This window comes from Eubalaena glacialis, chromosome 6 (genome assembly GCF_028564815.1).
Source record: "Eubalaena glacialis isolate mEubGla1 chromosome 6, mEubGla1.1.hap2.+ XY, whole genome shotgun sequence".
Classification (NCBI taxonomy): Eukaryota; Metazoa; Chordata; class Mammalia; order Artiodactyla; family Balaenidae; genus Eubalaena; species Eubalaena glacialis.
The window spans coordinates 8,687,607-8,699,781 of NC_083721.1; the positions used below are offsets into that span (position 1 = coordinate 8,687,607).

Below are 12,175 nucleotides of genomic sequence, written 5' to 3' on the forward strand. Positions count from 1 at the left end.
CTGGTCCCTTTGTGTCTTGTGACTGCTTGATTAATATGCAGATTTTCCTTTAGGATATCAACTTACGAGTGAAGTGGCCCAACGATATTTATTACAGTGACCTCATGAAGCTTGGTGGAGTTCTGGTTAACTCAACACTTATGGGAGAAACATTTTATATACTTATTGGTAAGTTTTTAAAGGCTTCCCCCAGAATTTTTAGATTAATAAAAATAAAAGTGGTTCACACATGGCTATATTGGGGGGAGTGGATTATCATATGGGATTACTTTTTCTTTGAGTCTTGAGTTATAGAACACAATATGTGTGCACAACAGGCCAGATTGGTAGAAAGCCCTTCAAAGGGTTTAGTGTTCCTATCTATGGCCATGGAAACCACCGAATTGGCATCTCACCAAACAGGTGTTTTCTCATACCTCTCCACACTCCTGCTTCTTAATGAATTAGAAACAGTGAAAGTAAACATTTACTGTATTATTTGGTAATAAGAAAGGAAAGCTAATTTCAAGGATGGGTGTCCTGGCAGTCTTTCTTGCATTCTTAATCTGACCTTCCCAGTCCATGGAAAAGTTGCCTTCTTTTTGACCTCAGAAGAAGCTCCAGGCTGGTCAAGGTGGGCTAAAGAATCCCTGTTTCACATCAGCACATCCGTATCAGGCAAGGAGATGGATCTGAAGTGGTTTCAGAAGTTCCTCGGCCCCTGGTCATCCAAGCATCAGCTTCTCCCTGATGCCCAGGAGAGCTTGATTGGTGTTCAAAAATCAATAATGGAGAGAAAACATGTGATTGTGTGTTAGAAGTGCCAGCCAAAGAATACAAGGTGTATGCTTCCAGCTCTGCTACCAACTGGCAATATTATTCTAGGCAAACTTCTTCATACCCTCCAAGCTCCGTTTCCCATCTGTAAATGAGTAACTGGGCTAGGGCAGAGATTCCTAATAGGGCCCACAGATATTGAGGAGACCCAGTCCTGGGTTTCCGTCAGGGAGCTGGGGAATTTTGTCACTGTGCGGGGAATGAAACACTTTCCTGTGGGGAGAATCCATATAGCCTTAAGGCGTTGGGAGGTGGGGGAGGGGGACGGGGGCGTCTTTGGGGAAAGATTCAAGGTCACCATCAGGGGTGCCTGCTGCTCCTTAGAAAGATGCAGCCTAAGTTGACAGTAGTTCATGTAGCTATTTTCCCAGGACTTTGGATTTCTGAATACAGGGGAGCTTTTTCAGCGCTATATACACTTGACTGAATGCTTTATATGCCACAGGTGCTTCAGCTATTGTGTATGTTGTCAAATGAAAGAACAAATGAACAACTGCAGATTCTGCCCCTGTTGCTCTAGTTACTTGTTTTTTACATTGCTTTGTATTTTAATAGCCAGTATATTAAAAAAAAATAATAATCTGAGGCCGATCAGTCCTTCCCTTAACACTGAAAATGGCGCAGAACATTTACCAAAAAGTAGTTATTGTAAATATCGTTGTTCTATCTGAGGCGAGTATTTTGGGAATTTTTTTCTCAGAGGCCCTGAAAAAAACGATAGTCTTACTGCCTAGTTCTTGCAGTATTTTATTTCTTATTGAAGACCTCTTTGAGGTTGATTCAGGGCCCTGCTGAAAACTAAGATTCGGCTTTTCTAAAGATTCCCCTCTCCTGCAGAGAATGGTGGTGTTAAGTAACAGTCACTCTCCTGAAGCCTTGGTTTAGGGGCTTGTGAAAGAGCCACTAAACATGGGTTGGCCTTTTGCCAACAGTGTAACCCTAGCACCAAAGACTTCCAAGGATGAAGCATTAAAAGATGTGTTTTAGGGTTAAGTCGTGACCAAGGTTGGAAATCTCTGAATCCAGAGTTTACTTATTAAGACCTGAATAAAATTCTTTATTTTCAAGCATGTGTTCCATTATTTAAATAGAAAAAGAAACAAGAGATTTTATTTTACATCGGGCTCAGTGCAGAGCTCCAATTCTTGGCTAGACCACAGGAAGTGGTCGTTTCAGAAGCAACTCTGTTTTGTGCCATTCATAGCTTCTGCTTAATTGAATCAAATCTGGCTTGCTTTTTTCCCCCAACTAATTTGTAATAAATTTGGAATGGTTCTGGTTTGATGGGGATCGTGAGGGAAGGATGAGAAAGGAAGATGGGCTCAAAGACGTAAGTCTTTCTCTAAGTGGCCAGAGACAATAAACTCAAAATGAGGGTAAGGAAGCAGGAAGTTGACAGTAAAAACTGTACCTTTTTCCAGGAGGTTGAGAAAAACGTGTGATGTCGTCAGTAGGTTGAGGTACTCGTGTTTCCAATTGTTTGTTTTCATCCAGGCTGTGGATTTAACGTGACTAACAGCAACCCCACCGTATGCGTCAACGATCTCATCACAGAATACAATAAGCAACACGGGGCCGAACTAAAGCCCTTAAGAGCTGATTATCTCATCGCCAGAAGTGTGACCGTGCTGGAGAAGCTGATCGACACATTTCAGGATGAAGGACCCAATGGCGTTCTTCCTCTCTATTATAAATATTGGCTACACAGGTCAGTGCTGGCTTGTCTTCATTCTTTTAAAATTCCTTTATTAAGTCAGTAGTTTAATATCTTAAAACGAGAAACTAAACACTGGTCTAGATCATTATCTTTTACTTTACTGATGGATAAACCTGGTGGATACCACCTTGAGCAAGTTAGCATCTCCAGTCATTGGGACAAACGGGCATCCCGTGCCTCCTGGTGGGATGCCCTGGGAAAGACACAACATCACTGGAGATTTTCCTGCCCAGCATGTTTAAGCTGAATCTAATTGTGAGGAAACAGGCAAATCTAAAATGTGGAACATTCTTGATAACAGTCGTCTTCAAAGTGAGATCTCCCAGCAGCAGTGGCAGCCTTACCTGGGAACTTGTTAGAAACGCAGATTCTTGACTCCCACCCTGGACTTCCTAAATCAGAAACTCTGAGGCTGGGGCTCAGCATTCTGTTTTAACAAAGGCTCCAGGGGATTCTCAGGCACTTCAATTTGAGAAGCACTGATGTATACCAATAGGCCTCTACCCTTCAACAATGGCAGTGTCTTAAAAACAAAGAGAAGGTGGGAGAGTTTTGTGATTAAAGAAGACTAAGGAGGCATGAGAGTTAAATGCAATATGTGATTCATAATCAGATCCTGGAAGGGAGGAAATAGCCACAAAGAATATTAATGAGACAATGGGGACATTTGAACAGGGAGTATATATTAAATAATGTTATTGTATCAAGATCAAATTTCTTGAGAGTGATAATGATATTCTGGTTTTGTAGGAGATCTTATTCTTTGGAGATACATGCTGAAGTATTTAAGTATAAAGTGTCACGATGCCTGCAACTTATTTTTAAATATCAGCAAAAAACACCCCCACAAAACTGTAGGGGTGTGTGTGTGTAAAGAGAGCAAACATGGGAAATGTTATCAGTTGGTGTGATAATAAGTGAAGGGGGAATATGAGGTTCATTGTACTATTTTTCACCTTTTCTGTAGGTTTGAAATTCTTCAGAATAAAAATTGGGGAGGTACAGAGTCTATACTTTTAAAACTGTTAACAAGGATATAACTCAACAGTTGCATTTGGAAACTGTTCAAAAGAAGTAAAATTAGAATGAGTTTAACTTATAACTGACACTACCCAACTTGATAAGAGTTTTGAACACAGCCAGAAAGCGGCCAATCTCAGCCAAAAAACCTAGAGGGTTGCACAATGTTTCTTTAAAGTAGCTAGAGGGACTTCCCTGGTGGCACAGTGGTTAAGAATCCGCCTGCCAATGCAAGGGACACGGGTTCGAGCCCTGGTCCGGGAAGATCCCACATGCCGCGGAGCAGCTAAGCCCGTGCGCCACAACTACTGAGCCTGCACTCTAGAGCCCGCGAGCCACAACTGCTGAGCCCGTGTGCCACAGCTACTGAAGCCCGCACGCCTAGAGCCCGTGCTCCGCCACAAGAGAAGCCACCACAATGAGAAGGCCGCGCGCCGCAACGAAGAGTAGCCCCCGCTCGCCGCAACCAGAGAAAGCCTGCGTGCAGCAACGAAGACCCAATGCAGCAATAAATAAATAAATAAATAAATAATTAAAGTAGCTAGAGGGTGAGGAAGTGGTGCAAATAATCATTCCAGATGATCAGAATGAGGTGTTACGTCGTTTATAAGAGAAGCAATTTCTAACTCCCTAGTGGACTTTCCATCGCCCTGGTTATTCAGGTAGTTTTCAGGACAATTCAGGGGAGACCAGTGGAAATCAGAGCTCAGGCTCAGATGCATTTTAACTATATCCATCCCAGCCCACCCCCAAATCCTTTTGCATAATGGATAATTACTTAACTAATTGTCTCAAGCAGCAGCATTACATTTCCCTGTGACTGGGGGCTGTTCTTCATTTTCAGTGCTCAGCAAGTCTGCCTGGGAAGCGCTGAGGGACCAAAGGTGTGGATAGTCGGCCTAGATGATTCTGGGTTCCTTCTGGTTCACCAGGAAAACGGCGAAGTGGTGACTGTGCATCCAGACGGCAACTCCTTCGACATGCTGAGAAACCTCATAATCCCCAAACAGCCTTAGTCCTGTCTGGAGCCTCTGCTGGGCCCCGGGCCACAGCTGGCATGAGCTGGGACAGACGGAAGGGCAGAACCACCGCAGGAGCATTCCACTTCGATTCTGCCGCCTTTCCTAGCCCATGGATCTGGAAAACTAATTCGGAGTTGTAGGCAAATTTTTTCTCCCTCCACTTAACCTGTTAATTCTTTAATTTTGTTCTGTTGTCATTTTATTTGGTGTTTGAAGATGCTGGGGGTGGAGGGTTGACAAGTGGAAGATTTAGTTCAGGTATAAGCCTGAAAAGGTGTGAAATTCTTCTCCCCTCTTGGAATTGGATGCATCTTAATTGGGGAGGGGGGTAGTTTTTACATGGAAACAGCAATGGCATAATTCAAATGTTTTCCCAGTAGTGGAGGTCTTTACCCCTAGTCTATTAAAAACAAATTGTAAAAAAGTTTTCAGGCCCAGACCATTGGTGAGTTAGAGGTATGGTAACACTGTTTACAAGCATCCAGGGAGGTGTTTTCCTACAGGAACATATATTGGCACTTAGTTATCATTTTATTTTTTTGTTAGTGAAGAAAAGAGAAGGTAGATTTCTAGAGTTACTCTCATCCTGTGGTTTGTGGTCCAATAACAATGTCTAAATGGAACAGAGGCTGGTATGGTTGCAATGACCTTGTAGAGGGAATCAGTTAATTACTTTGACGTTAATTAATGAGCTCTCCTTTCATAAGTTTAAATTTACTGCATATTCTGAAGTGATGGGATCAAATTCAGGATCCTGAAAGCGTTGATTAGGCAATTGCTTGGATATGTGGTGGATGATTTGGTTCTAACAGCTGGGGATGAAGTCTCTCATACCACACGCAAAGGAGGATTTGGCGCTTTTAAGCCAGCTTCAGGCTCGCTCCGAAATCCTGCGGAACTGTGCAGTGCACAGAATATAGAAGTACATGGCATTCTATTTGTAAGTCACATTTTTTTGCCCCCTTTTCATATTGCCAAAAAAGAAAATGTTATTGCTACTGAATGCCGTCAGTTAAGAGAATGGGTGTGTGTGTGTGTGAGAGAGAGAAACTTTAAAAAAGATGTTCCAAATATGATGCCCTAAGAGTCTGCATGGAAGAACAAAAGAAAGGAAGCCTTTTGATATACATTTGCTATTTCCAGATGTATTCCATGCTTTTTCCATGTAACTCCTATCTCTTTTGAACTTGAGAATCATACACATTACTTTTCAGCCTGAAAAGGCCAATTTTTGTCCACTTTTCTCTCTTCCTGCCAATCCCAGCTGAAATTAGTGGCAAGAAAACTTGATGAGGCTCTCAGCTTTGAACAAAATCCCCTTATTGTGCACTAGCACCCTCTTCGTCCAGCTTTACCCAGTCAGGCCAACTCCAGAAACTTGTGGTTTTCAGTATAAAATCTGTCTACCTGTAGCCAGGCATAGGCAGCCACATAGGAAGGAAACAAATAACACGTTTAGTTAAGTCCACTAACCCAATATATGTGTTTTGGAAATGTAACTTGAAAAGAACTTCAGAAGTAATTTTTGCAAATAAGGCTTCGATTAGTTATTTTTCTTAAAATAAAACAAAACAAAACAAAAAAACCACTCTCTCCTAAATGCCCAAGTCTAAATAAATGTTTAAAGTCCACAGCACCCCAAAATTACAAAATGGTCTCACCCTTGAGAGGGCATCTGCAAAATATCATCAAGAAGAAAGATCTCAGGCTAATGTTGCAAGTTTCATTTCTCAAACTTTGTAATATAAGGCAAGTCATCTCTCAGAGCTGCCATCATTACTTTTTGAATTTCTTTGGGGGGTTATTTAATGAGAAACATGCTACGATTTGTTTTAAGCTGAAGTCCTATTCTAGACAGTCTGCTTTGGGGGGAAAAAAATGTTATCATTTAATTTCCTTTTGGTAAATTAAAACTAATGAAGTGTGGCCATGTCAAAGCAGATGGAGATGTTCCGGGCATATCACTTTGCCTCTGTGCTTTTAAGACTGTTCTTACTTGTGCCGACACCCAGTTGTCTTGAGGGAGACAACATAGACTTGGAGCAGATGCTGCGTTTTTCATAAACCTGATTTTGCCTCAGAGGAACCAAAGACTTTTGAAATTCTGCTTCATATAGAACAGCTGAATAAAGGCATTTTCCTTACAGCTGTTAGCATTAGGGAAACTTGCTGTACTGCACTCATCAATTTGGGGGCGTTTATGCACCCGGCAATCTATGACCTCAAGGAGCTTTAGAGTCTTAACGGGAACTTTGCATTTTCTTCTTAATCTTTAAAACACAGCACCTAAACTCAGGATTGGCGTGTGCTCTTAGGATATTTGAATTGTGCCCCAGTTTAGAGGCTGTGCATTGAACATCTACCAGGTTATGTAAAGGGCAAGATGTCATCCCTTCTGGGCTGGTAGCAAATTTCAGAAGAACTCTTGAGGAAGTGCCCCCTAAAATAGGACACAGCAATACCTGGGCTTCCCGGGCACGCACGCACGCATGCACCCCCCCCCCCCCCCGCCCCAGCAGTGCTCCTCGGCACTGTTCATCCTGGCAGCGTTTACAGCGTGGAGGCAGAGCCGAAAGGATTTGTGTCCGGTGTGGGGTTCGCTGCTGCAGCCCCCTGACTGCTGTGGGTGGATGCGCAGGCCCAGACCCGCGTGGCCTGCAACTGCACCCCTACCCCATCCACACAGGGGGGCTGCATGGCCGCCTCTCACCCGAGAGTCTGGGAGCCAGGAGAGGAGCCAGCCTCACGCAGCCGTTTCAGAGTGCATAAAGGAGACATTTTAGGTTTACAGTGCATAGATCTGTTTGCTCTTAACAGACAAAGAACGGAGAGTCGGTATTCCTGGGTAACTACTATGCGTATTTGAAATAAAAGAAAGTGTGAAACCTCTGCATTTTTAGCTTTTCAAAGAATCATCTCTGAAAAGGAATTAATGTAAACCAATTCCTATAAAAAGCAAGTCTATCAAAATAAACTTTAAGACTTTCTATATAGTTCGGGCTCATTGTTATTTTTACCACATTTCATTTGTAAAAATAAGCAACTACTTTTGGTTACAGTGTTTTTATTCATATTTAAACATTTTTTAAAAATAAATAGTTTAACATAGTAAGGAATATGTATGTATTTCTAAGTATTAAGAAGCTGGTGGCTTTTTAAATGTATTTTTGAAAAATGTATTATGTATCATACAAAAGAGAAATCATATTACTCCAAAGAATGAAAGTTAGCAAACCAAAAAGTTAAAAAAAAAAAAAAACTGAGGTGAGAAATAAATTTACTAATGTCAATTTTTAATTTGAAAATTAATTGAGTATAACAACAAATTTAATATAAGAACAGATTCTGTTGTTGTCGACTTGTTCTCTTTTGTAGAAACTGCTTGACTTTTGTCTCAACAGTTTTTCCCCAAGATTTTAACCGTATTTATCATACTTAAGTTTAGGAATAGCTTGACTAACGCACCTTAGATAACCCAAGGGCTACTATTCACTAAGATTTTAAGCTACTGTAATTTTATGGAATTTATTTTAAAGTGTTCTTTCATCTGTACCAGCCCCCAAAGTCTACCTTAACTATCTCACAGTTACAATAAATTACAGTAGACTCGAAACAGGATTCGTTGAAGGATTACACCTCCCCCACCCTTAGGATCCAAAGGAGGAAGGCATGGCCCATCGGACTTTAAAACGACAAAAGGGGTCGGGGGTGAGGGAGCAGAAAATACAGGCTCTTGCAGATTTCCTCAGAGCAGCCCTTCACACCCTGTTCACTTCTCTACAAAGGTATGAGTGGAATGGCTTTTCTAGAAAGGGCTTCATTGAGCATAAAGGAATTCCTTTCTCTGGGAGGCCCAGTGGAGGGAGGGCCAAGTCAGTCTTGAACTGGGCTGATTTCTCAAATCCATTTGATCTGGCATTTTTGTCAACATGCTAGGACCCACTACAATTTTTTTCTTCTTTGTGAAAGAGATGCATATTTATTAAAATGCTTCCTCTTCCTCTTCCAGAGCCTCACGGAAGTCAAGAAACAATATCCCCAGCTTAAATGTACAGACTAAAAGATGGAGGTAATCATATCAGGTTGCCATAGTAACTGCTCTGTTAACTTTTCTCCGAGCTGCTGGCCGCCTGGAAACCGGCTTGCAGAGGAATCTTCCTTCATGTTCTAGGCTATGAAAACTGTGATGTTTGTTTAGGCAAGGCAGTTTTTCCTAGTACACATTTTATTTTTCAAGTACACTCATCGTTAAGCCTGTTTATGTTCTCATTTATAAATCTATAACGGTCTTCTTTCCTAACAGTAACCTTTGATCTTAAACTGCTCCAAAATCCTTCATGGTTTGTGTTTATTTATACAGCCCCCAATGGTTAATGACAATGTAGACACAATTGCATTGTATGCATTTTACAGTACTTTATTGAAAAATGTCAGGTGAATCTCCTGCTCATCAAACCTGCACCTTCCTGGAATCATGGTTTAATTATGGGTCTCGACAGCATAAAAATAATACCCCAGGCTTATTTTATGTGTGCACACACTCACAACAAGCTGCTCATGAGGTATGGCTAAGTGCTGTGTAGGGGTGTATGCCTATAATTCTTCTGACCCTGTCTCTTTACTGCAAGACACATGTTCCTAAATTTGCAAATTGTACCATAAGGCAACTGACACCTACGGAATGAGGCAGGTCCTCATAGTGACACTGGGTGGGCAACAGGTCCTTTCACATTTTAAGAACAGTTGACATAGGTGCACTTTGATTCTAGAACAGTGAGTTAAAGACATTTGTGAACAACCTTTCCACTCAGAAAGGTGGACATAGTTTCCTAAAAGTAAACCATTTTTGAAAAAGCAGCGAAATGAGAGAGCATTTATAGTGTGGAACAGATTGAAAAAAGGGTGGTTCAATGCATTGATCCACTTCAGAACCATGATAGGATTTTTAAATTGTGAAATCTTGAAGCAAAAGTATAAAAATAAAACAAAAATTAATGGAAGTTTATTCTAAAAACACTGCTGGTGCTTTTTTAAAAAAACATTTATTTATTTATTTGGTTGTGCCGGGTCTTAGTTGCTGCACGTGGGCTCCTTAGTTGTGGCATGTGAACTGTTAGTTGCAGCATGCATGTGGGATCTAGTTCCCTGTCCAGGGATTGAACCCCGGGCCCCCTGCATTGGGAGCACAGAGTCTTAGCCACTGCGCCACCAGGGAAGTCCCTGCTGGTTCTTTATAAAAAGATTTCTGTTTACCTGTTATACACATGACATGTTCATGTGGAGTTTTCTTGCTCTGTATAAAATGCAGAAAACGCTGAAGACAACATGTACATTTTCATTACATCCCTTTAGCATGTTTTCTTCCACAAGGCGCAGTCCATTGACAGTCTTCCATATTGCACATGCAATGTAACTAACTTTATTAGCACTACTTGTAGCAAACACAAGCCTAGGGAATTACAGCTCAGTGTGGGCCAGAGGGATTTTGCCTTGTCATCAAACTTGACAGGGGTAGCCAATCCACTGGGCACCGAAATCATCCACATGTCATTCTCATAAAATATCTGGCTATATATATATATTTGCATTTAATGCCTATTCAATATATTTCTGAAGGTGCTATTCTCAAGAGTTCATGGGGTTAGGGAATAAGAGCTTGTGAATGCACTCGTGAAGCACACCCACGTTCACCCCCTTGGTCTGGGCTTGTTGATGTTTGTATTAAGGAAAGGGTTAAATTAAAACAACAGCTTTTAATTAGACTCATGAATGACTTTTAAAGACAACGGAGTTGTCCGTTCATGGGACTTAAATCATCACATTCTGCCTTGACTTAATCTAAAAGGGCTCTGGATACAGGAAGCTTCCAGGTCGGCCACCCACCGGCACCGCTGACTGTATCAGGGTGGGGTTTCCTCCGCAAAGTGGAGGGTATCTGTGGAGCGAAGACTCCTCCAAGCCCCCAGAGGGACTGTTACTGAGCATCGGGGACACGCAAGGCGCGCAAGCCTGATTTCAAGGTGAGGAAACGAAGTGCCCCCAAAGACGGGGTAGTTGAGGCCACACGTGGACGGTCGGGGACGCTCAGCTACGCCCTTTCAGAAAACCCGGCTCTTGCAGAACAAAGGTCGGGCGGTCACGTCTCCCCAACGTCGCCGTGTCTCTGTCCTCTACACGGACGGTTATGGCATCTAGTGTAAAAATCAAAAAGTCGGCGCTGGAGTTCTAGTAAAATAGTTGTCTCTGTATAAATTAATTTAAATCGTGCATATACAGCTCGTCCCTGTTGACTCGGCTGGACTTGGTAAAATGGGAGCCAAAGAGGCTGGCCTATGGCTTCTCCCCGCGGGCAGCCCGGCGAGGGCGCCCCAGGACTCCGCGGTCCGGCCCGGGCGGGTCACCTGCCGTTGGTGATGATGACCGAGGCGCCCAGGTAGTGCGGCAGGGGCGCGCCGGGCGGCGAGGCGGCGGCGGGGTCGGCGGCCCGGGGTCGCAGCGCGCCGGCCGCCGCGTCGGGGGCGCCGGGGCCGCCGGCGAGGGCGGGGGCGGCGGGCGCAGCGCCCCCCAGCGGCCCGCGGCGGGCCAGCACGCGGTGGTAGTTGAGCAGCACGAAGGGCAGCTGCGCCGGCGTGCCCGGCGGCTCGGGGGCCGGCGGCGCGCAGCACTCGGGGGCCGCGCGGGCCAGCGCCAGCCGCGCCCCGTCGCGGGCGGTCTGGCGGGCGGCCTTGGCCGGGCCCAGCGCCGGCTCCTCGCGGTAGTGCCCACAGCTCGGGAAGCTCGGCAGCGGTGGCGCGGTGTCCTCGCCGAACCTGCGCGCGGCGGCGGCGGCGGCGGGCGCTGCGGGGACAGGCGACACGTTAGACGCCCGCGCGGGGGAGGAAGGGGGCATGCCTAGAGCGACACCAAGCCCGGGGGCCCTGGGGCCGCCACCACCCCTGGGCCACCCCTGCCGCCCGCGCGCCCGAGTCCCGGAGCCGCCCTCGCCCCTTCCCGCGTGCGTCCCGGGCCCGCGAGGTCCAATCACAGGATGCCAGTTGCAATGTTCTAGCAGCCACAGGAAAAAGTGAAGAGAGACAGATGGAGTTAGTAAGATACTTAATTTAATGCAGCATAGCTAGACTATTATTTCAGTGTGTACTCAATATAAAAATCGGAGAGAAATTGTATTCTTTGTTTCTGTCTTTGAAATGCAGTGCAGACGCTCCGAGCACCTCTCATTGCACTAGCCGAACGGGGCTGGTGGCCACCATATTGGACAGCGTTGGTCTAGAGGCTTCCTCGGCCCTAGTGTTAGGTGACCCCAGGCTGCCCTGATCTTTTTTGCTTTTACCTCAGTGGGGAGGGTGGAGTGGTACTCACCCTGCTCCCTTTAGTCATAATTAAAGTAACAACCATCGTCACTAATTAGATGTCTGCAATCAATTGGCTCCCCCCCCTTTTTTTAAAAATATTTATTTACTTATTTGGCTGCACGGCGTCTTAGTTGTGGCATGCAGGATCTAGCTCCCTGACCTCGGATCGAACCCAGGTCCCCTGCATTGGGAGCGTGGAGTCTGAACCTCTGGACCACCAGGGAAGTCTTTTTTTTTTTTTTAAACCT

At 44.5% G+C, this 12,175-nt stretch overlaps 2 protein-coding genes across 4 annotated transcripts in view; one reads left to right on the forward strand and one right to left on the reverse strand.

The window, feature by feature from the left end:
- Window positions 1-7,519, forward strand: part of HLCS (holocarboxylase synthetase) — a 191,338-nt gene extending 183,819 nt beyond the window's left edge. Inside the window, exons 9-11 of the mRNA XM_061193943.1 lie at window positions 54-168; window positions 2,311-2,524; window positions 4,398-7,519. Coding sequence (XP_061049926.1) covers window positions 54-168; window positions 2,311-2,524; window positions 4,398-4,569 — 501 coding nt within the window. The 3' untranslated portion in view covers window positions 4,570-7,519. The remainder of the gene's footprint in view (window positions 1-53; window positions 169-2,310; window positions 2,525-4,397) is intronic.
- A 1,915-nt stretch (window positions 7,520-9,434) lies between these two features.
- SIM2 (SIM bHLH transcription factor 2) overlaps window positions 9,435-12,175 on the reverse strand; it is a 47,781-nt gene continuing 45,040 nt past the window's right edge. For 2 of the 3 annotated variants that reach the window (XM_061193945.1, XM_061193944.1), the window contains one exon: window positions 9,435-11,619. In XM_061193945.1, the coding sequence (XP_061049928.1) occupies window positions 10,973-11,619 (647 nt within the window). In that variant the 3' untranslated portion in view covers window positions 9,435-10,972. The remainder of the gene's footprint in view (window positions 11,620-12,175) is intronic. The other variant, XM_061193946.1, reaches the window with a different exon arrangement.